Source organism: Pseudophryne corroboree, chromosome 4, assembly GCF_028390025.1.
Source record: "Pseudophryne corroboree isolate aPseCor3 chromosome 4, aPseCor3.hap2, whole genome shotgun sequence".
Taxonomy (NCBI): domain Eukaryota; kingdom Metazoa; phylum Chordata; class Amphibia; order Anura; family Myobatrachidae; genus Pseudophryne; species Pseudophryne corroboree.
This window is the reverse complement of record NC_086447.1, coordinates 208121314-208149039: the sequence shown is the minus strand read 5'-3', so window position 1 is coordinate 208149039 and position 27726 is coordinate 208121314. Positions and strand designations below refer to the sequence as shown.

At 47.2% G+C, this 27726-nt stretch overlaps 1 protein-coding gene across 3 annotated transcripts in view; it reads left to right on the top strand.

The window, feature by feature from the left end:
- The window catches only part of WDR33 (WD repeat domain 33), a 296191-nt gene that overhangs the window by 115962 nt on the left and 152503 nt on the right, over positions 1-27726 (top strand). For all 3 annotated transcript variants that reach the window (XM_063915872.1, XM_063915870.1, XM_063915871.1), the window contains exon 6: positions 10539-10690. In XM_063915872.1, the coding sequence (XP_063771942.1) occupies positions 10539-10690 (152 nt within the window). The remainder of the gene's footprint in view (positions 1-10538; positions 10691-27726) is intronic.

Here is a 27726-nt window from a genome sequence, read left to right as displayed (position 1 = left end):
GGAAAGGGAGGTAGTACTGGCGGCAATTCACAAGCTGTACCTCCAGCAGGTGATAGTCAAGGTCCCTCTCCTTCAACAGGGAAGGGGTTACTATTCCACAATGTTTGTGGTACCGAAACCGGACGGTTCGGTGAGACCCATTCTGAATTTAAAATTCTTGAACACTTATATAAAGAAGTTCAAGTTCAAAATGGAATCGCTCAGGGCGGTTATTGCAAGCCTGGAAGAGGGGGATTTTATGGTGTCGCTGGACATCAAGGATGCTTACTTGCATGTCCCCATTTACCCACCTCACCAGGAATACCTCAGGTTTGTGGTACAGGACTGTCATTACCAATTCCAGACGTTACCGTTTGGTCTCTCCACTGCACCGAGAATATTTACCAAGGTAATGGCCGTAATGATGATACTCCTTCGGAAGAAGGGAGTTTATAATTATCCCGTACTTGGACGATCTCCTCATAAAGGCGAGGTCCAGAGAGCAGTTGTTGGTCAGCGTAGCACTCTCTCAGGAAGTGTTGCAACAGCACGGCTGGATTCTGAATATCCCAAAGTCGCAGCTGATTCCTGCGACGCGTCTGCTTTTCCTGGGCATGATTCTGGACACAGAACAGAAGAAGGTGTTTCTCCCGGTGGAGAAGGCCCAGGAATTGTCATCTCTGGTCAGGGACCTCCTGAAACCAAAACAGGTGTCGTGCATCACTGCACGCGAGTCCTGGGAAAGATGGCGGCTTCTTATGAAGCAATTCCCTTCGGCAGGTTCCATGCAAGGATCTTTCAGTGGGATCTGTTGGACAAATGGTCCGGATCGCATCTTCAGATGCATCGGTTGATCACCCTGTCCCCAAGGGCCAGGGTGTCTTTGCTGTGGTGGCTGCAGAGTGCTCATCTTCTCGAGGGCCGCAGGTTCGGCATACAGGACTGGGTCCTGGTGACCACGGATGCAAGCCTCCGAGGATGGGGGGCAGTCACTCAGGGAAGAAACTTCCAAGGACAGTGTTCAAGTCTGGAGACTTCACTGCACATAAATATACTGGAACTAAGGGCCATTTACAACGCCCTGAGTCAAGCAGAGCCCCTGCTTCAAAACCAGATGGCGTCCCGCCTCAACAAAAAGCTAAAAAAATATTGCGCCAGGTCATGGGACCCTCAGGCGATAGCTGTGGACGCACTAGTGACACCGTGGGTGTACCAGTCGGTTTATGTGTTCCCTCCTCTTCCTCTCATACCCAAGGTACTGAGGATAGTAAGAAAGAGAGGAGTAAGAACTATACTCATCGTTCCGAATTGGCCAAGAAGAACTTGGTACCCAGAACTACAAGAAATGATCTCAGAGGACCCATGGCCTCTGCCTCTCAGACAGGACCTGTTTCAGCAGGGGCCCTGTCTGTTCCAAGACTTACCGCGGCTGCGTTTGACGGCATGGCGGTTGAACGCCGGATCCTAATGGAAAAGGGCATTCCAGATGAAGTGATTCCTACGCTGATAAAAGCTAGGAAGGATGTGACAGCAAAGCATTATCACCGCATATGGCGGAAATATGTCGCTTGGTGTGAGGCCAGGAAGGCCCCAACAGAGGAATTCCAGCTGGGTCGATTTCTGCACTTCCTACAGTCAGGGGTGACTATGGGCCTAAAATTGGGGTCCATAAAGGTCCAGATTTCGGCCCTATCCATTTTCTTTCAAAAAGAACTGGCTTCACTGCCTGAAGTTCAGACGTTTGTAAAGGGAGTGCTGCATATTCAGCCCCCTTTTGTGCCTCCAGTGGCACCTTGGGATCTTAACGTTGTGTTGGATTTCCTGAAATCACACTGGTTTGAGCCACTTAGTACCGTGGAGCTAAAGTATCTCACGTGGAAGGTAGTCATGCTGTTGGCCTTAGCTTCAGCTAGGCGTGTGTCCGTATTGGCGGCTTTGTCATGTAAAAGCCCGTATCTGATCTTCCATATGGACAGGGCAGAATTGAGGACTCGTCCCCAATTTCTCCCAAAGGTGGTATCAGCGTTTCATTTGAACCAACCTATTGTGGTGCCTGCGGCTACTCGGGACTTGGAGGATTCCAAGTTGCTGGACGTAGTCCGGGCTTTGAAAATTTATTTTTCCAGGACGGCTGGAGTCAGGAAAACTGACTCGCTATTTATCCTGCATGCACCCAACAAGCTGGGTGCTCCTGCTTCAAAGCAAACTATTGCTTGCTGGATCTGTTGCACGATTCAGCTGGCACATTCTGCGGCTGGACTGCCGCATCCTAAATCAGTAACAGCCCATTCCACAAGGAAGGTGGACTCTTCTTGGGCGGCTGCCCGAGGGGTCTTTGCTTTACAGCTTTGCCGAGCTGCTACTTGGTCGCGTTCAAACACATTTGCTAAATTCTACAAGTTTGATACCCTGGCTGAGGAGGACCTTGAGTTTGCTCATTCTGTGCTGCAGAGTCATCCGCACTCTCCCGCCCGTTTGGGAGCTTTGGTATAATCCCCATGGTCCTTACGGAGTTCCCAGCATCCACTAGGACGTCAGAGAAAATAAGAATTTACTCATCGGTAATTCTATTTCTCGTAGTCCGTAGTGGATGCTGGGCGCCCGTCCCAAGTGCGGACTCTCTGCAATACATGTATATAGTTATTGCTTAACTAAAGGGTTATTGTTATGAGCCATCCGTAAAAGGAGGCTCAGTTGTTGTTTATACTGTTAACTGGGTATGGTTATCACAAGTTGTACAGTGTGGCTGGTATAAGTCTTACCCTGGATTCCAAATCCTTTCCTTGTTGTGTCAGCTCTTCCGGGCACAGTTTCCCTAACTGAGGTCTGGAGGAGGGGCATAGAGGGAGGAGCCAGTGCACACCAGATAGTACCTAATCTTTCTTTTAGAGTGCCCAGTCTCCTGCGGAGCCCGTCTATTCCCCATAGTCCTTACGGAGTTCCCAGCATCCACTACGGACTACGAGAAATAGAATTACCGGTGAGTAAATTCTTATATATATATATATATATATATATATATATATATATATATATATATATATATATATTCTCAAAATAATAAAGGGAACACTAAAATAACACATCCTAGATCTGAATGAATGAAATATTCTTATTAAATACTTTGTTCTTTACATAGTTGAATGTGCTGACAACAATATCACACACATATTATCAAAGGAAATCAAATTTATTAACCCATGGAGGTCTGGATTTGGAATCACACTCAAAATTAAAGTGGAAAAGCACACTACAGGCTGATCCAACTTTGATGTAATGTCCTTAAAACAAGTCATAATGAGGCTCCGTAGTGTGTGTGGCCTCCACGTCCCTGTATGAACTCCCTATGAACTCCCTACAATGCCTGGGCATTCAACTGATGAGGTGGCGGATGGTCTCCTGAGGGATCACCTCCCAGACCTGGACTAAAGCATCCGCCAACTCCTGGACAGTCTGTGGTGCAACGTGGCGTTGGTGGATGGAGCGAGACATGATGTCCTAGATGTGCTCAATTGGATTCAAGTCTGGGGAACGGGCGGGCCAGTCCATAGCATCAATGCCTTCGTCTTGCAGGAACTGCTGACACACTCCAGCCACATGAGGTCTAGCATTGTCTTGCATTAGGAGGAACCCAGGGCCAACCGCACCAGCATATGGTCTCACAAGGGGTCTGAGGATCTCATCTCGGTACCTAATGGCAGTCAGGCTACCTCTGGCGAGCACATGGAGGGCTGTGCGTCCCCCCAAAGAAATGCCACCCCACACCATTACTGACCCACTGCCAAACCGGTCATGCTGGAGGATGTTGCAAGCAGCAGAACGTTCTCCTTGGTGTCTCCAGACTCTGTCACGTCTGTCACATGTGCTCAGTGAGAACCTGCTTTCATCTGTGAAGAGCACAGGGCGCCATTGGCGAATTTGCCAATCTTGGTGTTCTCTGGCAAATGCCAAACGTCCCTCATGGAGTCTGTTTCTGATCGTTTCAGTAGACACATGCACATTTGTGGCTTGCTGGAGGTCATTTTGCAGGGCTCTGACAGTGCTCCTCCTGTTCCTCCTTGCACAGAGGCAGAGGTAGCAGTCCTGGTGCTGGGTTGTTGCCCTCCTTTGGCCTCCTCCACGTCTCCTGATGTACTGGCCTGTCTCCTGGTAGCGCCTCCATGCTCTGGACACTACGCTGACAGACACAGCAAACCTTCTTACCACAGCTCGCATTGATGTGCCATCCTGGATGAGCTGCACTACCTGAGCCACTTGTGTGGGTTGTATACTCCGTCTCATGCTACCACTAGAGTGAAAGCACCGCCAGCTTTCAAAAGTGACCAAAACATCAGCCAGAAAGCATAGAAGCTGATAAGTGGTCTGTAGTCACCACCTGCAGAACAACTCCTTTATTGGGGGGTGTCTTGCTAATTGCCTATAATTCCCACCTGTTGTCTATTCCATTTGCACAACAGCATGTGAAATTGATTGTCAATCAGTGTTGCTTCCTAAGTGGACAGTTTGATTTCACAGAATTGTGATTGACTTGGAGTTACATTGTGTTTAAGGGTTCCCTTTAGTTTTTTTGAGCAGTGTATATGTGTGTATGTATGTATATGTTTGTGTGTGTGTGTATATATGTGTATGGGTTCACTACGGCTGGCCGGCGGTCGGGCTCCCGGCGACCAGCATCCCGGCGCCGGGAGCCCGAACGCCGGCTTACCGACAGCTTGGCGAGCGCAAATGAGCCCCTTGCGGGCTCGCTGCGCTCGCCACGCTACGGGCACGGTGGCGCGCTACGCGCGCCACACTATTTTATTCTCCCTCTATGGGGGTCGTGGACCCCCACGAGGGAAAATAAGTGTCGGTATGCCGGCTGTCGGGCTCCCGGCGCCGGTATACTGAGCGCCGGGAGCCCGACCGCCGGCAAACAGAAGACCACCCATGTGTGTGTGTGTATGTATGTATGTATGTATGTATATATATATATATATATATATATATATATATAATATTATAGATCTATCTATCTTTGTATTGCTAGTCCAGTGCAGTCTTATTGTATGATATAACTTCTGATTTGTACATTGTGACTTTCTGTGTATGCATTTAGCTGCTGAGTGACTGCCAATTCGTGTATTTTGCTCAGCCTGCTACCACTGTATTCTGTAACCTGAGGGGGTTAGGTGCATCAGGTTTATTAGACTATATAGGTGTTTCACAGGATATACTTACTGGGTATTTTTCTCTGTGAATTCTGGTCACCATATATCTCTTTGATTCCCGATTTGTGCTGATAACACTACACTGGAAGTTCTTGCTAGATATAGTGCTGCTAATATTGTACTAGGTTGCCTGATATTGAGCTTCTCATTATGTCCTCTGCAAGGGTCAACGGAACTGGAGCTTATCCCACATTGAGTGGAGGTGACGCTGCAGACACATTTGAGGAAAACATGGCAGCAGAGTTCAGGTTCTGGGGTTTCTTTCGCCCTCAGTGGGTTTGTAGCAACGGGGGTCCACAATGACCCACCCTGGGCTACCTTCTCCACGTTATTAAATACGCTGGTAACTAAGCCTGAGCCCCCTGTTGGACTGCCTATGCCAGTACAGCAGTTTATGGTCCCTGCAGTCAATCCGCCATGGGCAGATCAGATCTCATCTCGGTTACATCACTTGAACCAATCACTGACTAAAAAGAAGTCTAACTTTCTCTCCCACCTAAGACTAAGGAGTCTTCTAAACGAGCCGCTACTTCCTCACAATCCACCACTATTCCAGAAACTTCCTCTGATAAGGATGGTGCATACACTGACCCCACAGACACTGACTCTGATGCTTCAGATGGGGAGGAATGGTCACATGTGGATGTCCCTGATTTGATTGAGGCTATCAGGCTGATTCTTCAAATTTCTGATGAACCGGAATCTGAGCCTGTGTCTAAAAATCCGGACAGATTTAAACGTAAGAAAGTGGTTAAACAAGTTTTGCCTCATTCTCAACACCTGGCTGACATACGTCAGGAATCCTGGGTAAATCCAGGAACAAAGTTCACGCCGCATAAGAAAATGTTGGCTCGCTATTCTCTCTCTGCGGAGCTAAGTAAAAATTGGGAAACTCCTCCACCTGTAGATTCCCAGGTTGCAAGACTGGTAGTTTCCTCAGCTCTGCCAGTGACTACCGTCACCTCTCTGATGGAACCGGCGGATAGACGTGTGGATGGTTGTTTAAAGGCGATTTACACACTAACAGGGGCTGTGCATAGGCCAACCATTGCAGCGACATGGGCTGTTGAAGCTATTGAAGCATGGGCTCAGGAGCTGGAGTCTGAGCTACCTTCCAACGCTTCTGATCATGCTAGACAATGTCTCTCGTATATTACCACGGCTTCTCATTATCTTAAGGAGGCGGCTTCCGATGCTGGGGTGCTGGCGGCCAAGGTTGCGACTACGTCCATCTTAGCTCGACGTATCATTTGGTTGAGATCCTGGTCTGTGGATCTGGATTCTAAGAAAACCCTGGAGGTGCTTCCTTTCAAGGGAGACATTCTTTTCGGAGAAGTCCTCCATAAGATCGTGGCTGACTTAGCTTCTGCTAAAACAGCTTGCCTACCGAGTACGGCGCTGAAGGCTAAAAGTACTTTCTCTCGCTCCTTTCGTCCTCCAGGAAAGGTGAAAGGTCAGGTGTACCCGAAACAAGCTCGTACTTCCAAACCTGCTAAGCCCAGACCCAAGTGGGCCTGGGCTGCCCGTCAGCCTGCTTTCAGAACAGACAAGCCTGCCGCATGATGGGGCGGGCCTCCCTCTGGGGAATCCCAGGGTGGGGAGCCGACTTCTAGGGTTTACCCAGGAATGGTTGAAGACCACTTCCGATGCCTGGGTACGGAAAGTCGTCAGTCGAGGTTAAGCCGCATCTTTCAAGAATCGTCCCCCCTCATCGATATTGCCTGACAGACGTCCCTTCGGATCCGGTGAAGGCAAAAACTCTTCATTCGGTGGTACAGTCCCTCCTGGACACAGGAGTGGTAGTACAGGTGCCTCTGGCTCAGAGAGGCAAGGGGTACTGTTCACCGCTGTTTCTAGTCCCGAAACCGAACGGGTCCTCGTGGCCCATTCTCAATCTCAAGTCTTTGAACAAGTATGTGAGGGTCTCCAAGTTTCGTATGGAAACTTTACGCTTTGTTGTTCTGGCCTTGGAGCCTGAGGACTATGTGGTCTCCCTGGACATACAGGATGCTTACCTGCATATTCCTATTGCAATGTCACATCAGCAGTACCTCAGGTTTGCGGTGGGCAACCTTCATTACCTGTTTCGGGCGTTACCCCTTGGTTTGGCCACGGCTCTGCGGGTATTCACCAAAGTCATGGCGGTAATGACGGCTGTGCTACGCCATCAGGGGATCAGGATTCTCCCGTACCTAGACTACTTGCTGATCCTGGCAAACTCCCCAGAAATTATCCTACGTCATTTGGATGTGACAATCCAGTTTATGTAAACTCACGGGTGGCTCATCAACTGGAAGAAATCTTCCCTGGTCCCTGCTCAGAGCATGGTACACCTGGGGGCATTGTTGGACACTTGCAACCAGCGGTTGTTCTTGTCTCAGGAGAAGATCCTGAAACTTTAGGACAAGATTCAATGCTTCCTATTTCTTCCGCAAGTGTCGATACATGCGGCAATGTAAGTGCTAAGTCTCATGGTGTCGGCCTTCGACATGATGGAGTATGCTCAAATCCATTCCCGCCCCCTCTACAGAAGTTGATTCTGGCCAAGTGGGACGGCCTGCCTCACCGGATCAGATCTCAAATGGGTCCTTCTGACGACGGATGCCAGTCTGAGGGGTTGGGGCGCGGTGTTGGAGTAACACACTCCCTTCAGGGTCGGTGGACCAAGGAGGAGTCTCTCCTCCCAATACACATTCTGGAACTGCGGGCGGTGTTCAGTGCACTGAACTTGGCCCAGCATTTGATACAGAACAGACCTGTTCAAGTACAATCTGACAATGCCATCACGGTGGCGTACATAAATCAGGGCGGCACTCGGAAGCCGCATGGCGATGAGGGAAGTATCAAGGATTCTTCATTGGGCGGAACGCCATTTGCCAGCTATATCGGCAGTGTTCATTCCGGGGGTCCTCAACTGGGAAGCGGACTTTCTCAGTCGTCGGGACGTACACGCCGGAGAGTGGAGCCTCCATCCAGAAGTATTTCAACTCCTCGTGGACAAGTGGGGCCTTCCAGATGTGGACTTGATGGCGTCTCGATACAATCACAAGGTTCCGGTCTTCGGAGCAAGGACAAGGGATCTTCAAGCGGCGTTCGTAGATGCATTGGCAATCCCATGGAGCTTTCAGCTGCCGTATGTGTTCCCACTGGTGTCACTCCTGCCCAGAGTACTAAGGAAGTTCAAACAAGAAGGAGGAACCCTGCTTCTGATCGCTCCGGCGTGGCACAGACGGCACTGGTTCTCAGATCTACAGGGTCTCTCGATAGAGCGTCCCCTTCTATTTCCACAACGACCAGACCTCCTCGTTCAGGGCCCTTGTGTTTACCAGGATTTGGCCCGACTCGCTTTGACGGCGTGGCTCTTTAAGCTTCCGTCTTGAAGACCAAGAGTTTTTATGAGGCGGTCATTCATACTATGTTGAAGGCCCGTAAGCCAGCTTCTGCTCAGATTTACCATAGGGTCTGGAATTCTTACTTTGCTTGGTGTGCGTCTAATAACCATGATGTTTACAAGTTTAGTACGGCCAAACTTTTGTCCTTCCTACAACAGGGCCTGGCATCCCTTAAGGTTCACATTTCTGCCTTGTCGGTATGGTTTCAGAGAAAGATTGCTACCCTGCCTGATGTTCATACTTTCACTCAGGGGGTGTTACGCATTCAACCTCCTTATGTACCACCAGTGGCCCCTTGGGATTTGTCAGTGGTTCTGGAGGCCTTGCGAGAGTATCAGTTTGAACCTCTTGCGTCTGCAGACCTTAAAGGTCTTTCCCTTAAGGTTTTGTTTTTGCTGGCTATTGCCTCTGCTAGAAGGGTCTCGTACTTAGGGGGACTTACAGGGTAAGGCACCTATCTGATTTTTCACCATGACCGGGCAGTTCTTAGAATGCGCCCTGGTTATTTGCTTAAGGTGGTGTCTTACTTCCACCTTAACCAGAATATTGTGGTTCCGGCCTTTAGTTTTCCTGAGTTGTCCTCCAAAGAGCGGCCTTTGGATGTGGTACGGGCTCTCCATATCTATGTGAAGAGAACTGCCTCCATTAGGAAGTCTGATTCTCTCTTTGTACTGTTTGGATTTCACAAACGTGGCTGTCCTGCTAACAAGCAGACCTTGGCCATATGGATTAGAATGGTGATTTCACATGCTTATGTACAGGCTGGTCTTCCAGCTCCTGCTACCATCAAAGCCCATTCTACTCGGTCTGTTGGACCTTCTTGGGCGTCCCGCCGTGGTGCGACCCTTGAACAATTGTGCAAGGCGGCTACGTGGTCCTCAGTGAACACGTTCATAAGGTTCTATGCCTTCGATACTTCCGCCTCCCAGGATGCTTCCTTTGGACGCCGGATTCTTGTGCCCGCTACAGTGCGTCCCCTCCCATAAGGAACTGCTTTAGGACATCCCTAATGTGGAGCCCAGTGTACCCCGCAGCAGAAAACAAGATTTATGGTAAGAACTTACCGTTAATTCTTTCTGCAAGGTACACTGGGCTCCACAAGGCGCCCACCCTGACGCACTTTGCTTATTTGGGTTGGTATGGCATAGCCGCTGACACCCTCTCCTGTCGTTGGTGTGTGTGGCTTCTAACGATTATCGTCTGTTACCTGCTACTGTATTGGACTGGTTAACGAAAAATGAGCTCCTGTGCAGGGAGGCGGGGTTATAGAGGAGGCGGCACTATGCATCTTGTAAACTGTCTAAGCTTTGAGCCTGTTGGTGCCTCGGATCAAGATCCTACTCCACACCCCGATGTTATTCCTTGTGGAGCCCAGTGTACCTCGCAGAAAGATTTAACAACAGTAAGTTCTTACCATAAATTTCGTTTTTTCAAAAATGTCAGTATAAAGTCTCTAAGGGGTGTTTTTTTTTATTTTTTTATTTAAAGCAAATAGTCTATTTTGAGTCCAGCAATAAAATGTCAATTGATCCCCTCACATCTGTGGTAATTAATACCCTTGGGGAATTTAGTCAGGAGTTATAATATTGGCAGTGATGACAGATCGCTGCATCACTGCCTAAGGGGCCGGCACTGCTGCATGGGATGCGCTGTGTCAGTAAAAGCTCATCTGACAGCGGTTTCGTCTCATTCAACTGTGTGGTTAATAACAAAAATTAAAATTTTCAGTAGGTCTTCAATACGAATGTGATGGTCCATACAACTGGTGTTTTGGAAAATTCTTCTACTTTTCCAGCCCTTGGGTTATACACGTTGCAGATTTAAAAATCTAGTGTGTGTAGGGTTGTGTGTTTTTTTGTTTTTGTTTTTTTAAGGCATTGTGGTTAAGTGAAGTAGTTTGACTTTTTGATGTTGTAGGTCGATTTGGGTTAATATGTCTTGCACTATCCTTTCACTTTAGGCTCATGATAGCCCAGTCCGAGCGATGACCTGGTCCCACAATGACATGTGGATGCTGACTGCTGACCATAGTGGATATGTGAAATATTGGCAGTCCAACATGAACAACGTCAAGATGTTCCAGGCACATAAGGAGGCGATTAGAGAGGCCAGGTTTATAACCACTCTACCATTTTCCATAGTTGTTAATACCTTTCTTCAATGTTGTATTTCTTTGAAGTCTTTAGGGTTTCATGGGCTTTGTGGGGGGCCAGACTTAGCCAGGTTCAAACAGCATCTTCTGCACGTCTACTCTTGTTTGTTGTTCTGTCCCCCCACAGCATTGTGTAAAGCTTTTCGCACAAATTGTGTATGCCAAGACTCTTTCGTTAAAAATAAAGAATTCTGTGCCTTGAATAGTTCACAGATGCTGAATAAAGCAAACACCTATATAATAAAAATGATCATTACACTTACAACAACAATATCAAATAAACAACCTTCCCCCACCATGATAAATCAGGAAAGTTAGGGGAGACTTGTGTGGGATATCCATATGCAAGAGGTTATTAAGAAAGTTTATGTAACACTTCATCATTGATATAGTTTTATGGATATTGGCAAATGCTTATGTATAAATTCCTGTTCTTGAAGATCGTGTCTAAAGCAAAATATTTTTTACTGTTGGATAGTTATCAGTTCATGAATCTGACCATTTATGTTGGCCTCTTTAGAAGGTTGTCCTGTGTCTGGATTTAAGACTTCATTTACTTCCTAAGTTAATAAAGTCATCGAAATTCCTCCAATGAAATAGGGCCTTATTGTGGCCCTTGCTGCTGGAAGAACTAGGATTTAAATGCAGTTAGAAGGTAATTTGCAAGCGCTGAAGATTCTAATGAGCTTTTTGTGCCCTCGAAATGTAGGTGTGCTGGCATTGGTTTCCGGAAGGTATTCTGGGGCTTTAGCACTAAATATGACCACATGAAATAGCCAATGCGAAGCACACACAGCAGAGTCTAGTGAGATGGTTACATCAATTTTGGATGGCATTTACCTTCCAGCGAGCGGTGGGCAGAACTACAAAGGGCGGGTGTGTTTGTGTGGTGTGAGAGATTACCAATTGTCAACAGTTTAGTGCACAGGTTCTCAAACTCGGTCCTCAGGACCCCACACGGTGCATGTTTTGCAGGTCTCCTCACAGAATCGCAAGTGAAATAATTAGTTCCACCTGTGGACCTTTTAAAATGTCAGTTAGTAATTAATTCACCTGTGCACTTGCTGGGTTACCTGCAAAACATGCACTGTGTGGGGTAATGAGAACCTATGGTTTAGTGCAGTGGTTCTCAAACTCGGTCCTCAGGACCCTACACAGTGCATGTTTTGCAGGTAACCCAGCAAGTGCACAGGTGTATTCATTACTCACTGACACATTTTAAAAGGTCCACAGGTGGAGTTAATTATTTCACTTGTGATTCTGTGAGGAGACTTGCAAAACATGCACTGTGTGGGGTCCTGAGGACCGAGTTTGAGAACCTGTGGTTTAGTGTATTAAAAATTTGTAACCCACATAAGCAGTTAAAATCAGTGTAAACATTTTAAATAATTCTTATAGTGGAATTCAATTGTTTATCGTGCCCAATCTCCCATCTAAAGTGATGTGGGGAGGGGCGGCGGGGATATTCAGAGGTGCTTTTATTTATTTTTTAATTTCATCTTGCCCAGAGAGATCTGGTTTTAGCCGCATAAAGCAGCTAATCCCAACCAAAGTAATGGGCGCAACATGTTTTAAAACCTTTAGGAACCCGCACTAGATTTAATTATTGAAGATTTTTACTTTTTGGTAAACAGACGATGGACAGGCACTACCATTGCCACCGCACCAATTGTACAATGTAGTTTCATCTGTAGTCTGATTCTTGTCAGGGAGCAAGAAGTCCTTAAAGTGCCATTGTAATTATAATTTTGGGTCCTATTTTTTTTTTTTTTTGTATTTTTTTTTTATTTCTGTCCTGAGGTTGGTCTGTTAGAGGTGGCTTACGGTAGAAAGGAGTGTGAGCCAGCCCTTGTAGCAGAGTGAGAGATGTGTACTTGCTGTGAGGAATGTGGATGCCTTTTGCGAATGAGCTGGGGAGAGGAATGATGAAATGTGAGCTTCATCACAGCCAGCGTGGTAACACCTGACATAAAACATTATTGGTGAGAAAAATTAGCTAACGGCAGAAGGTATAAGATTAGGTTATCACAGATACCAATGGCAAAATCTGATACATTATAGGTGTGAAACAGATATAATTGTCCCGGCGGGGGCTAGCTTATTAGCCCCGATAAGCCTCGGCACGCGCCGGCTTATCATGGATTTTGTTTCACCAGAATCCCCGGAAACAGCGGCTGTTTCACACGAAAAACAGGTTTCACTGAACCTGTGTGTTTTTTCGGGAGGAGGAGTGTGGGGTTTTTTTTTTCCCCTCTTTCATCCACTAGGGGACACTGGAGCATTCTTAGACAGTAGGGGTGTGAAGCTTGCAACCGGAGGTGTGGCACAATCTAAAATTAGCATTGTCTGCACAGCCGGCTCCTCCCCCTTCACATCCCTCCTCCCTCAGTTTGAAAAATTGTGCTGGAGGTACAGCACGTGGAGCACTGAGCTCCTGACTAAAATCTATGACAATGTGCTGTGTCCACCTAATAAAAGGGAGACGAAGCATACTTATATTGGAGAGACAAAGATCCCTTCTGAAGGGACCTGCATCTCTCACAGGAGATCCTCTTTCCACAAGTCTGTGAGTACTGGTTGCTATAAAATAGAAAGAAAGAAATGTGCTGCGTCTCCCTAATGAAAGGAGGACAAAGCCTGATAATATTTGAGAGACAAAGATCCCTTTTGAAGGGACCTGCATCTCTCCACAGGAGATCCTCTACTCAGTTCAGCCTCACAGTGAGTACTGTTTTTCACATGCTAGGTTTCTTATTTTTATTCTTTTTCCCCTGTCAGATAGTCCCTGTCAGCTAGAAAAGCGGTCACCAGGGTATACAGCGCGCCGGGGGGAAGAGAGAGCAGTCCGCCCACAGCAGAGCATTAAACCTCGTGAGGGAAGACATTAATGGCGCCGCTGCGGGAAGCGGTCCCAGAGCGCGCGCCAGCCAGCCTGCTGTTGTTCCCGCGCGGCGGGGGGGATCCTTCAGCTGCGTGCGGGGAGACATTCATAGCGCCTCTGCGGGACATAAAGAGAAGCGATCCCGGAAGGCGCGCGCCAGCCAGCCACACTACTGTTTCCGCACGGCTGGAGGAATCCTGCAGCCGCATGTGGGGAGACATTCATAGCGCCGCTGCGGGACATAGTGAGAAGCGGTCCCGGAGCGCGCGCGCCAGCCAACCCCACACATGTTGTTTCCGCGCGGCTGGGGGGGATCCTTCAGCCGCGTGCGAGTAGGATCAGTGCGCCCCCCATAGTGTTTTTCATTCATGGTGAGGGCAGATTGAATAGACAACGCTGACTGTTATAGAGAAGAATCTGTAATGGTTAAGTGGGAACACATAGTAAAAATGTGTCCATGTCGGCCATTTTATTAATCCCTAACTGGCACCATCAAAGGGGAAGGGATAAACCCTCCCCCTCATATAAAACAGTGGGATGTTTAGGAAAATAGCTCCCTCTGCTGGTAAAATTATATAATTAGAAATGTGAGGATCTCCTGAACAAAATAATTCTGCCTTATTGTTTATATTTTTAAGGGACTTCTAAAGATCCTGCTGAAAATACAAGGAAGCAAGCGGACCAAAACTCTACCATCGTAGCTAAGTTAAAGTTGTGGTGTGAGGGTTGCTTGTCGGCTGGTGGTTTTATTTTTTTAAATTTATTTTTATTTTTTTAAATGTATTTATATATTTTTATCCTGCTCCTTTTTCTATATAAGGAGGGGAACAGTAATTCCAGCCGAATCGGATACCTTTTGCTTCCGTCATCTCTCACAGCCTTTCTCTTCCTAGTTTAAAGGGTGAAAGCGCCGCGAAGTACCCTGATAGGGGGTTTACACAGCATGTCTAAAGCAGGACGATGGAGAAAGACCTCCAAGACCTGTTATGTTTATACGAAGTGTAACAATAAGAGCACTTGGGTTGGCAGCTCTGGGGTGTGCGTCTCCTGCTTAAACAAGGACGCTCCACCTGGGAGCAGTGCTCTGGCTAGGTCATGGGAAGACAAACTCAAGGTGATGGCAGAATCACGCAAGCAGCAATCAGAATGGGCTGCGGGATTCTCCAAGACGATGGAGGAATGTCTCATCAAGTTAATGCCGCCCGCACAAACAGAGACTACTGTGCGCAAGGCAGTTAAAAGACCTCTTCCTATTATACCGGAATCAGAGGAGGAAGAGGGTCTTCTCATTGATACAGAAGAGGTGAGTTAATTGAATCTAACCTGGACGCCGAGTTTCCGGAAGAGGACACGGCAATCTCGGGTTTGGATTCTTTAATTGGCGCAGTCAAAGAGTTCCTAAACTTTAAGGTAGAAGAAGTAGAGGAGCCAGAAGATTTAGAATTATTCGAATCCTAAAATCCGCGTTCAGCAGTGGTTAAGTAGATGCTTCCCTAGGAAGGTTGTCGAAGAAGACAATCTTACCAATGTCTAATGTAACAGATGCAGCACAGAGACTGGCGATCGTCTGTGCTTGGGTCAACAAGGCCATGGGAGCATGGTCTGGATGTATTGTATAGGCTATTGTGAAGGAAAATAGCTTAGAAGAGATTACCCAACTAGCGGAACAGATTCAAGAATCTGCTTCATACTTGGGTCAAGCCTCAAAGGATATTAGCACTAGACGGCTTTTATGGCTCAAAGAAAGGTAGAATCCATCCCCTTTGGGGGGGGAGCTACTTCTCGGTTCAGAGCTGGACAAGTGGATTTCGCAGGCTACAGCAGGAAAATCCACCTTTCTACCTACTCCTTATACGAGAACCGCTCCACAGGTTGGGAGAGGTTATTCGGGACCAGCGTTTAAATCATTTAGATCGCAGTCCTTTCGAGCCCGAGGAAGAGGTAGAGGCCGCTCACAGGCAGCAGCCAGAAAGCAGGATAAACCTGCTGACAAAACCGTGGCATGACGGGTCACCGGCTCACCTGGGGTCCCCCTTCCTTGGTGGGCGCACGTCTGGACATCTGGGCCAAAGCCTCACCAGAACTTTGGATGAACGACATAATTTCACACAGAGGCCTCAGTCAGTTTTTTTACAACGGGATTGCCTCGGTGCCCTCAGAAAGCGAGTGCACTACTGACGGCAATTCAAAAATTGCTTAAGTCAGGGGTCATTATTCCAGTTCCCACCTTTCAGAGAGGAACGGGTTTTCTGTTCCAAACTTTTTGTCGTGCCAAAGCCAGACGGGACGGTCAGACTGATACTCAATTTAAAAGCTTTAAACCAGTTTCTAAGGGTCTACAAATTCAAGATGTAATCAATCCAGTCGGTCATTGCAGGCTTAGAACAAGGCGAGTTCATGGTATCCATGGCCATAAAGGATGCATATCTGCTTATCCCTATCTGGACTTCTCACCAGGCTTACTTAAGGTTCGCACTGGTGACGGATCACTACCAATTCAGGGCCTTGCCGTTCGGCCTGTCATCTGCCCCGAGAATCTTTACGAAGATCATGGCAATCATGGTTGCAGGTTTGAGACTATTGAGGATTACGATTATACCTTATCTAGACTATCTACTGATCAAGGCATCATCTCAGGAACAGCTGATTAAGGATGTTCGGACATCCCATCAATTCCTCATTCAACACGGGTAGATTGTGTGTTTCCAGAAATCCAACCTCATGCCGACTCAACGGATTCCATTCCTTGGTCTCATCTTGCACACGGTACAATTGAGAGTATTCCTACCAGAAAACAAGGTCCATGACCTACAGAGATTAGTGGCTCAGGTACTGAGGACACAAATGGTTTCTCTACACCTCTGTGTGCAACTTCTCGGAAAGATGGGGGCTTCGTTCGAAGCTTTTCAGTACGGCAGACTTCATTCCCGACCATTCCAGATGAACCTCATCGCTCAGGGAACAGGTTCGCGTTGGCTTCTATATCGAAGAATCCGACTTCCACCGCGCATATGAACCTCCTTAATTTGGTGGTCGTTGCACAGGAATCTCGCAGCAGGCAAGAGATTCGGCATTTGGGATTGGAGAATCCTTACAACGGATGCCAGTTTCAGAGGCTGGGGTGCTGTCCTGGAGGAACGTCAGTTTCAGGACAGGTGGACGTTACAGGAGAGCAGACTACCCATAGACATTTTCGGGCTAAGAGCGGTTTACAACGCGCTTCTCGTAGCCGTAGACCTAGTCATGGGTCAGCACTTAACCATACAGTCGAACAATGTCACAACGACAGCTTACATAAACCGTCAAGGAGGAACAAAAAGCAGGATGCCGTTACAAGAAGCCACAAAGATCTTGTAGGCAGAAAGGCGAAACATCATCCTCTCTGCAGTGTTTATTCCAGGTGTGGAGAACTGGGAAGCAGATTATCTCAGTTGCCAGGACATGCATCCAGGAGAGTGGAGCCTACATCCACGGATTTTCAACATGCTGGTGAGGAGATGGGGTCTACCTCTGGTCGACCTAATGGCGTCTCGGCAAAACCATCAGCTGCCCAGATATGTGTCCAGGACACGAGATCCAGCTGCAGAAGGAGTGGACGCATTAACACTCCCTTGGTATTACACGAAGGTTTACATCTTCCCACCTGTCCCACTCATACCCGGAGTTCTGAAGAGGTTGAAACGAGAACGCGTGTGGGCAATTCTAATCTCACCAAGGCCCCGCAGGAGTTGGTACTCAGACCTGCGAGGGTTACTAGCGGAAGATCCTTGGCGGTTACCTCAGAGAGAGGACCTGCTATCTCGGGGACCGTTCCACCACCCAGACCTGAACAGGCTGCGTTTAACGACGTGGCTATTGAAACCCGTATCTTAAGAAACAGAGGGATACCAAGAACGGCCATTCCTACGATGATTGCCGTTAGGAAGCCGGTCACAGCCATACACTGCTACAGGATTTGGAAGAGGTACATGGACTAGTGTCAAGAACGTGGGTGGAATTCGACTAACTTCCACTTATCCAGAATTCTACTCTTCCTTCAGGCCGGTCTAGGTAGGACTGAGGCTGGGATCTCTGATAGTTCAAATTTCGGCTCTCTCCATCCTATTTCAACAGCGGTTAGCATCCTTGCCAGAGGTTCAAACCCTTTTACAGGTGGTTCTGAGGATACAACCCCCTTTTCGTCCTCCTACTGCACCAGGGGACTTAAATTTGTTGTTGGAAGTTTTGAGATCACCAACTTTTGAGCCGTTAGCAGGAACAGACCTGAAATATCTCTCTTAGAAGGTCACGTTATTGATTGCCTTGGCTTTGGACAGGCGGGTTTCTGAGTTGGGTGCCTTATCGTGTAAAAGTCCTTTTTAAAAAATTTTTTCATGAGGATAGGGCAGAACTCCGGACAAGAGCAGAATTCCTTCCTAAGGTTGTTTCTGGGTTTCATTTAAACCAGCCAATTGGGGTCCCGTCTTTCCAGGCTCTCGCAGATGGGGACGTACAAGTTATGTCGTCATTCAGAAGGTCGGACCATTTGTTTGTTCTTTATGATGGGCCTAAGAAGGGTTGGCCAGCCTCTAAGCAGTCTTTGGCTAGATGGATTAGTCGTGCCATTCGGCTAGCTTATGTTTCCTGTGGCAAACAGGTTCCAGTTCAGACGGGGGCTCATACCACCCGATCAGTGTGTGCCTCATGGGCTGCCAGCGGTACTTCCGCTACTCCTCTTTGCAGAGCGGCGACGTGGTCCTCAGCCCACACATTCGCAAAATACTACACGTTTGATACCTTTGTGTCCGGATACTCTAAGTTCGGACGTTTAGTGTTGCAGGCCACTGACAGCACTCCCTCCCTGGGGGATAACTTTGGGACATCCCCTACTGTCTAAGAATGCTCCAGTGTCCCCTAGTGGATGGAAGAGAAAAGAGGATTTTGGTACTTACCGTTTAATCCATTTCTCTGAATCCTCTAGGGGACACTGGACGCCCGCCTCGGTGCTGTCAAACCTGCTGTGTTCATAGTTCTTGTTCAAACTGTTCGGGCAAACAGCATTAGTTATTCTGTTAAGAGTTTTTTGGCTGCTGTTTGGTAGGTTCTACGGTTCGGTTCCTCGCCATGTGCTGTAGTGTCATGTCCTATTCTCTCAGTCAAATTTTCCAAACTGAGGGAGGAGGGATGTGAAGGGGGAGGAGCCGGCTGTGCAGACAATGCTAATTTTAGATTGTGCCACACCTCCGGTTGCAAGCTTCACACCCCTACTGTCTAAGAATGCTCCAGTGTCCCCTAGAGGATTCAGAGAAATGGATTTATCGGTAAGTACCAAAATCCTCTTTTTACAGGCGATCCATCTGGATAGCCTGGAGAGAAAAAATCCGTGAAACATCTGGAAAAAAGTCAGAAAAACGTCTTTTTAGGACCCGATGTTTTACCGGGGATATTTGGATATGCCCCTAAGCCCCAAATGTGGGTATGGTTGTGTAGAAATAATTGACATACTTTAGCTTTCTATGAAGTTGGAAGAGGCAACTCTCAACACAGGTGTCTGGTGATCAAGATCCATTTTGATAGATCCTGCACAGCACCAGGAATTACTGATCGCTCCAGCTAGTTTGGTGCGTGGGAACCACATAAACATTAATATGGTGTGTAATGTTCCATCGTTCAGGACAAAAAGTGGTATATATCAATTTCTCATAGAGAAGCTTTATTCAGGACATGTATAAGTGTCTTCAAATAGTCCTTAAAATCCAGGATATAGAAAAGCTAAAAATCAGATAGTGTACTCCTGCTTTGACAAGCCGGTGTTGAATATTATATGGGTTATACTCCTTTTAATGAAGGTGAGGAATCCTGTTTTAAACAACTCCGTTCTTCCATGTGAAGAATCTTTTGTGGATGAGCTCAAAAGTAAAATGTGTTAGTGTGTATTTCTGCTGAATACTGTTACAATCGTGCTCCGTTTCCTTCCTGAACTGTCTGTTGGGATCCTTTTGATAACGCACTGAAAATCACACCAGATTGTCTAACCTGGGTACACTACTAATGTGGTTTATGGTTTGTGCTCCCCCGATTAACAGCGATTTTATATAAGGTACATATTACATAATGATTTACATAACTATTCAGTCATTCACATAAGTCCCTTCCATCAGTGGATCTTACAATCTAGATTACTGACCACATGGACACATACCCTTTTGTCAGACTTCAATTAATCTACCTGTTCTTGGGTTCTGAGAGAAAACCAGAGCACCTGCAACAATGCTGACCACTGCACACTATATGAGCGCACGATTCTGATAAGCATATACACTTGCCAATCGGCCGCTGTGTCTGCACTGACGCCGCAACTGGTTGAGATGTTAGTCACTAGCTGTCCCTGCAGCAGGTTGCCCATGCACAGCCCTCTGTACCAATATATCTGCAGATATAGCGGGCATCTGCTGTGCTGTAGGGCCAACGTGATATGTCTGTGAATAACGTTCTTCACAGACACATTGTGTGTACACACCCGCCAATCCGCAAAGGATATATTGCCCGTTTGATAGATCGGACCATGTATCGTCCAGTGTCTACCCAGTGTAAAATGCATAGATTGAGTAAAAGCCGTCATATGTTGGATGGAGTTAAAGGCCCTACACATTCGGCGATGTGCCGCCGAGCTGCCCGACCGCCGATACGGGCGTCCCGGCGGCGGGGGGGGGCAGTGACGGGGGGAGTGAAGTTTCTTCACTCCCCCCGTCACCCGGCTCCGTAGACTTGCAGGCAAATATGGACGATCTCGTCCATATTGGCCTGCATGCACAGCCGACATGGCCCCAGCGATGAACGAGCGCGGGGCCGCGCATCGTTCATCGCTGGTGCCTCCACACTGCACGATATGAACGTTATCTCGTTCATATCGTGCAGTGATATCGGCATGTGTGTAGGGCCCTTCAGTGTGGAATGAGTCTGCATGGAAAATACTTTACTAGGCAAATGCTGATTGAGAAAGGTGATTGGAGTGGGACTATTAAGTCAATAGTGACCCACCTATGTTAGTTTTTGTAGAGGTGTGTGCTGTCTAGCCTGAAATCAGAGGTTTTCAGCTTTTATTTCTCTATCGTCCTAGTGGATGCTGGGGTTCCTGAAAGGACCATGGGGAATAGCGGCTCCGCAGGAGACAGGGCACAAAAAGTAAAGCTTTAGGATCAGGTGGTGTGCACTGGCTCCTCCCCCTATGACCCTCCTCCAAGCCAGTTAGATTTTTGTGCCCGGCCGAGAAGGGTGCAATCTAGGTGGGTCTCCTAAAGAGCTGCTTAGGAAAGTTTAGCTTAGGTTTTTTATTTTACAGTGAGTCCTGCTGGCAACAGGATCACTGCAACGAGGGACTTAGGGGAGAAGAAGTGAACTCACCTGCGTGCAGGATGGATTGGCTTCTTGGCTACTGGACATCAGCTCCAGAGGGACGATCACAGGTACAGCCTGGATGGTCACCGGAGCCTTGCCGCCGGCCCCCTTGCAGATGCTGAAGTAAGAAGAGGTCCAGAATCGGCGGCAGAAGACTCCTCAGTCTTCTAAAGGTAGCGCACAGCACTGCAGCTGTGCGCCATTTTCCTCTCAGCACACTTCACACGGCAGTCACTGAGGGTGCAGGGCGCTGGGAGGGGGGCGCCCTGGGAGGCAAATGAATACCTATTTTGGCTAAAAATACCTCACATATAGCCTCCGGAGGCTATATGGAGATATTTAACCCCTGCCAGAATCCGTTAAGAGCGGGAGACGAGGCCGCCGAAAAAGGGGCGGGGCCTATCTCCTCAGCACACAGCGCCATTTTCCCTCACAGAAAGGCTGGAGGGAAGGCTCCCAGGCTCTCCCCTGCACTGCACTACAGAAACAGGGTTAAAACAGAGAGGGGGGGCACTAATTTGGCGATATGCTTATATATATATTAAGATGCTATAAGGGAAAACACTTATATAAGGTTGTCCCTATATAATTATAGCGTTTTTGGTGTGTGCTGGCAAACTCTCCCTCTGTCTCTCCAAAGGGCTAGTGGGTCCTGTCCTCATATCAGAGCATTCCCTGTGTGTGTGCTGTGTGTCGGTACGTGTGTGTCGACAGGTAGGAGGACGATGTTGGTGAGGAGGCGGAGCAATTGCCTGTAATGGTGATGTCACTCTCTAGGGAGTCGACACCGGAATGGATGGCTTATTTAGGAAATTACGTGATAATGTCAACACGCTGCAAGGTCGGTTGACGACATGAGACGGCCGACAAACAATTAGTACGGTCCAGACGTCTCAAAAACACCGTCAAGGGTTTTAAAACGCCCGTTTACTTTAGTCGGTCGACACAGACACAGACAGGGACACTGAATCCAGTGTCGACGGTGAATAAACAAACGTATTCCTTATTAGGGCCACACGTTAAAGGCAATGAAGGAGGTGTTACGTATTTCTGATACTACAAGTACCACAAAAGAGGGTATTATGTGGGATGTGAAAAAACTACCATAGTTTTTCCTGAATCAGATAAATTAAATAAAGTGTGTGATGATGCGTGGGTTCCCCCCGATAGAAAATTATGGGCGGTATACCCTTTCCCGCCAGAAGTTAGGGCGCGTTGGGAAACACCCTTTAAGGTGGATAAGGCGCTCACACGCTTATCAAAACAAGTGGCGGTACCGTCTATAGATAGGGCCGTCCTCAAGGACCAGCTGACAAGGCTGGAAAATATAATAAAAAGTATATACACACATACTGGTGTTATACTGCGGCCAGCGATCGCCTCAGCCTGGATGTGCAGAGCTAGGGTGGCTTGGTCGGATTCCCTGACTAAAAATATTGATACCCTTGACAGGGACAGTATTTTATTGACTATAGAGCATTTCTATATATGCGAGATGCACAGAGGGATATTTGCACTCTGGCATCATGAATAAACGCGATGTCCATAACTGCCAGAAGATGTTATGGACACGACAGTGGTCAGGTGATGCAGATTCCAAACGGCACAGTATGGCCGTATACAGGAAGAGGACTTGTTTGGGGTCGGTCCATCGGACCTGGTGGTCACGGCAACTGCTGGAAAATCCACCGTTTTTTACCCTAAGTCACATCTCTGCAGAAAAAGACACCGTCTTTTCAGCCTCAGTCCTCTCGTCCCTATAAGATCATATCTGCCCAGGGATAGAGGAAAGGGAAGAAGACTGCAGCAGGCAGCCCATTCCCAGGAACAGAAGCGTTCCACCGCGTCTGACAAGTTCTCAGCATGGCGCTGAGACCGTACAGGACCCCTGGATCCTACAAGTAGTATCCCGGGGGTACAGATGGGAATGTCGAGACGTTTCCCCTTCGCAGGCTCCTGAAGTCTGCTTTACCAAGTCTCCCTCCGACAAGGAGGTAGTATGGGAAAAAATTCACAAGCTGTATTCCCAGCAGGTGATAATTAAATTACCCCTCCTACTACAGAAAAGGGGTATTATTCCACACTATATTGTGGTACTGAAGCCAGAAGGCTAGGTGAGACTTATTCTAAAAATTTGTTTTTGAACACTTACAAAGGTTCAAATTAAGATGAAGTCACTCAGAGCAGTGATAACGAACCAGGAATAAGGGGACTATATAGTGTCCCGGGACATCAGGGATGCTTACCTCTATGTCCCAAATTTGCCCTTCTCACTAAGGGTACCTCAGGTTCGTGGTGCAGAACTGTCACTATCAGTTTCAGACGCTGCCGTTTGGATTGTCCACGGCACCCTGGGGTCTTTACCAAGGTAATGGCCGAATTGATGATTCTTCTTCGAAGAAAAGGCGTCTTAATTATCCCTTACTTGGACGATCTCCTGATAGGGGCATAGTCCAGGGAACAGTTGGAGGTCGGAGTAGCACTATCTCGGATACTGCTACAATCAGCACGGGTGGATTCTAAATATTCCAAAATCGCAGCTGATCCCGACGACACGTCTGCTGTGCCTAGGGATGATTCTGGACACAGTCCAGAAAAAGGTGTTTCTCCCGGAAGAGAAAGCCAGGGAGTTATCCGAGCAAGTCAGGAACCTCCTAAAAACAGTGCATCATTGCACAAGGGTCCTGGTAAAAATGGTGGCTTCCTACGAAGCAATTCCATTCGGCAGATTTCACGTAAGAACTTTTCAGTGGGATCTGCTGGACAAATGGTCCGGATCGCATCTTCAGATGCATCAGCGGATAACCCAATATCCAAAGGGTGTCTCTCCTGTGGTGGTTATAGAGTGCTCATCTTCTAGAGGGCAGCAGATTCGGCATTCAGGATTGGATGCTGGTAACCACGGAGCCCAGCCTGAGAGGCTGGGGAGCAGTCACACAAGGAAAAAATTTCCAGGGAGTGTGATCAAGTATGGAGACTTTTCTCCACATAAATATACTGGAGCTAAGGGTAAATTTATAATGCTCTAAGCTTAGCAAGACCTCTGCTTCAAGGTCAGCCGGTATTGATCCAGTGGGAAAAACATCACGGCAGTCGCCCACGTAAACAGACAGGGCGACACAAGAAGCAGGAGGGCAATGGCAGAAACTGCAAGGACTTTTCGCTGGGCGGAAAATCATGTGATAACACTGTCAGCAGTTTTTCATCCCGGGAATGGAAACTGGGAAGCAGACTTCCTCAGCACGACCTCCACCCGGGAGAGTGGAAACTTCATTGAGAAGTTTTTTCCACATGATTGTAAACCGTTGGGAAATACCAAAGGTGGACATGATGGCGTCCCGTCTGAACAAAAAACGGGACAGGTATTGCGCCAGGTCAAGAGACCCTCAGGCAATAGATGTGGACGTTCTGGTAACACCGTGGGTGTACCAGTCGGTGTATGTGTTCCCTCCTCTGCTTCTCATACCTAAGGTGCTGAGAATTATAAGACGTAGAGGAGTAAGAACTATACTCATGGCTCCGGATTGGCCAAGAAGGACTTGGTACCCGGAACTTCAAGAGATGCTTACAGAGGTCTTATGGCCTCTGCCGCTAAGAAGGGACTTGCTTCAGCAAGTACCATGTCTGTTCCAAGACTTACCGCAGCTGCGTTTGTCGGCATGGCGATGGAAAGCCGGATCCTAAGGGAAAAAAGGCATTCCGGAAGAGGTCATTCCTACCCTGGTCAAAGCCAGAAAGGAGGTGACCGCACAACATTATCACCACGTGTGGCGAAAATATGTTGCGTGGTGTGAGGCCAGGAAGGCCCCACAAAGAAATTTCAACTCGGTCGTTTCCTGCATTTCCTGCAAACAGGAGTGTCTATGGGCCTCAAATTGGGGTCCATTAAGGTTCAAATTTCGGCCCTGTAAATTTTCTTCCAGAAAGAATTGGCTTCAGTTCCTGAAGTCCAGAAGTTTGTCAAGGGAGTATTGCATATACAAACCCCTTTTTTGTGCCTCCAGTGGCACTGTGGGATCTCAACGTAGTTCTGGGATTCCTCAAATCACATTGGTTTAAAACCAGTCAAATATGTGGATTTGAAGCATCTCACATAAAAAGTGACCATGCTCTTGGCCCTGGCCTGGACCAGGCGAGTGTCAAATTGGTGGTTTTTTCTCAAAAAAGCCCATATCTGTTTGTCCATTCGGACAGGGCAGAGCTGCGGACTCGTCCCCAGTTCTCTCCCTAAGGTGGTGTCAGTGTTTCACCTGAACCAGCTTATTGTGGTGCCTTGCACCTACTAGGGACTTGGAGGACTCCAAGTTGCTAGGAGTTGTCAGGGCCCTGAAAATATGTTCCAGGACAGCTGGAGTCAGAAAATCTGACTCGCTGTTTATACTGTATGCACCCAACAAGTTGGGTGCGCCTGCTTCTAAGCAGGCGATTGCTCGTTGGATTTGTAACACAATTCAACTTGCACATTCTGAGGCAGGCCTGCCACAGTCTAAATCGGTTAAGGCCCATTCCACAAGGAAGGTGGGCTCATCTTGGGCGGCTGCCCGAGAGGTCTCGGCATTACAACTCTGCCGAGCAGCTACGTGGTCAGGGGAGAACACGTTTGTAAAATTCTACAAATTTGATATCCTGGCAAAAGAGGACCTGGAGTTCTCTCATTCGGTGCTGCAGAGTCATCCGCACTCTCCCGCCCGTTTGGGAGCTTTGGTATAATCCCCATGGTCCTTTCAGGAACCCCAGCATCCACTAGGACGATAGAGAAAATAAGAATTTACTTACCGATAATTCTATTTCTCGGAGTCCGTAGTGGATGCTGGGCGCCCATCCCAAGTGCGGATTATCTGCAATACTTGTGCATAGTTACAAAAATCGGGTTATTATTGTTGTGAGCCATCTTTTCAGAGGCTCCGCTGTTATCATACTGTTAACTGGGTTTAGATCACAAGTTGTACGGTGTGATTGGTGTGGCTGGTATGAGTCTTACCCGGGATTCATAATTCCTCCCTTATTGTGTACGCTCGTCCGGGCACAGTACCTAACTGGCTTGGAGGAGGGTCATAGGGGGAGGAGCCAGTGCACACCACCTGATCCTAAAGCTTTACTTTTTGTGCCCTGTCTCCTGCGGAGCCGCTATTCCCCATGGTCCTTTCAGGAACCCCAGCATCCACTACGGACTCCGAGAAATAGAATTATCGGTAAGTAAATTCTTATTTTCTGAATGTGCTTGTAGATTGCAATTAATGGGGCAGATGTATTAACCTGGAGAAGGCATAAGGAAGTGATAAATGCCAGGTAAACGCAGCAGTCAATCGGCTCCAATATGTAAATTAATAATTAACAGGTTGTTCCATTTATCACCTTGTACTTATCACTGGTTTATCACTTCCTTATTCCTTCTCAAGGTTAATACATCTGCCCCAATGTCCCTTACATACCCCATGCATATAGGCAAGAACTAATGGCACTTCAGCTTAATTTGTTCTTCCTGCCAGACGTGGGCATTCAACTGCGCCTCACATCTGCCATGACACTGCTGGCTGCTATAGTAGCTCACAAACTCTTACATTTAACAGAAATTAATCTGCAAGGTCGTTAGAGAAATTATATCCGTTACCTTCTGCAGTTATGTGATATATATATACACATACATACAATATATATATATATATATATATATATATATATATATATATATATATAATTCTGAAAACATTCCTCAGACACCCATTACTTTGTGCCACAGCATTGCAGTGTTGTGTCCCTAATATGCAGATGTTTAATGCGTGCTTTTTTATTTTCCGCTTTACATTTTGTATACTGTAGTTTAAATATATTGTGAAACTGATATCCCAGCATAAAGAACATGAAATGATGAATGTTTACAGATTCATATTTAGGTTTCCAGTATGACAGATTTATATTAGGAAAATAGATTAAGTTCTGGATCAGTCCATGAGACGGATATTAAAGTTTGAAAATATCTCCGCTTTACATATCTGAAGGCATCTCTGATTTTAATACATATCAATCACCATAGATTACATGCTGCAATTAACAATAGGCTAGAAGTATGACCTTTCCAGTATTGCTTTAGACGGCACTCATGAAAGCTACATGAGATTAGCTGACCAAATCAATTGACAAATCTGCAATTGATTTTCATGTAGCCTATATTCCTCAAGCTTTTCTCCAACAGTCCCAAATTAGTTGTTACTGTACATCTAGTCTGCTACATGCAGCACTTAAGCTGGGTACATCTTTTTGATCACTTAGCTCAGGCATGTCCAACAGCTGTAACATTCTCTGACAGCAAAACTGTGTCAGGGCATGCTGAGATATGTAGTTTCACAACAGCTGGAGGGCCGCAGTTTGGACATGCCTGACTTAGCTGATCAGGCAAATGCTCCCGATTGAGTACTGTGGGGTAAATTTACCAAGATGGGAGTTCTATTTAAGATGGAATGTTGCCCATAGCAACCATTCTATCAGATTCTACTCATTTATCTAGTGCTTCCTAGAAGATAATACCTGGAATCTGGTATCTAAATTTACCCCTGTGGCTTGACCACCTGTGAGCCCCATACACAGTGTGCTCCAAAAGTCAGTATGGTCATCTGTGGGATTGGGAGGTTGGGCAGAGAAGTAGATTGTAAGCTTGCGAGCAGGGCCTTCCTACCTCTGTCTGTTTTTACCCAGTTTTGTTCTATTACTTTTGTTCGAATTGTAAAGCGCAACAGAGTA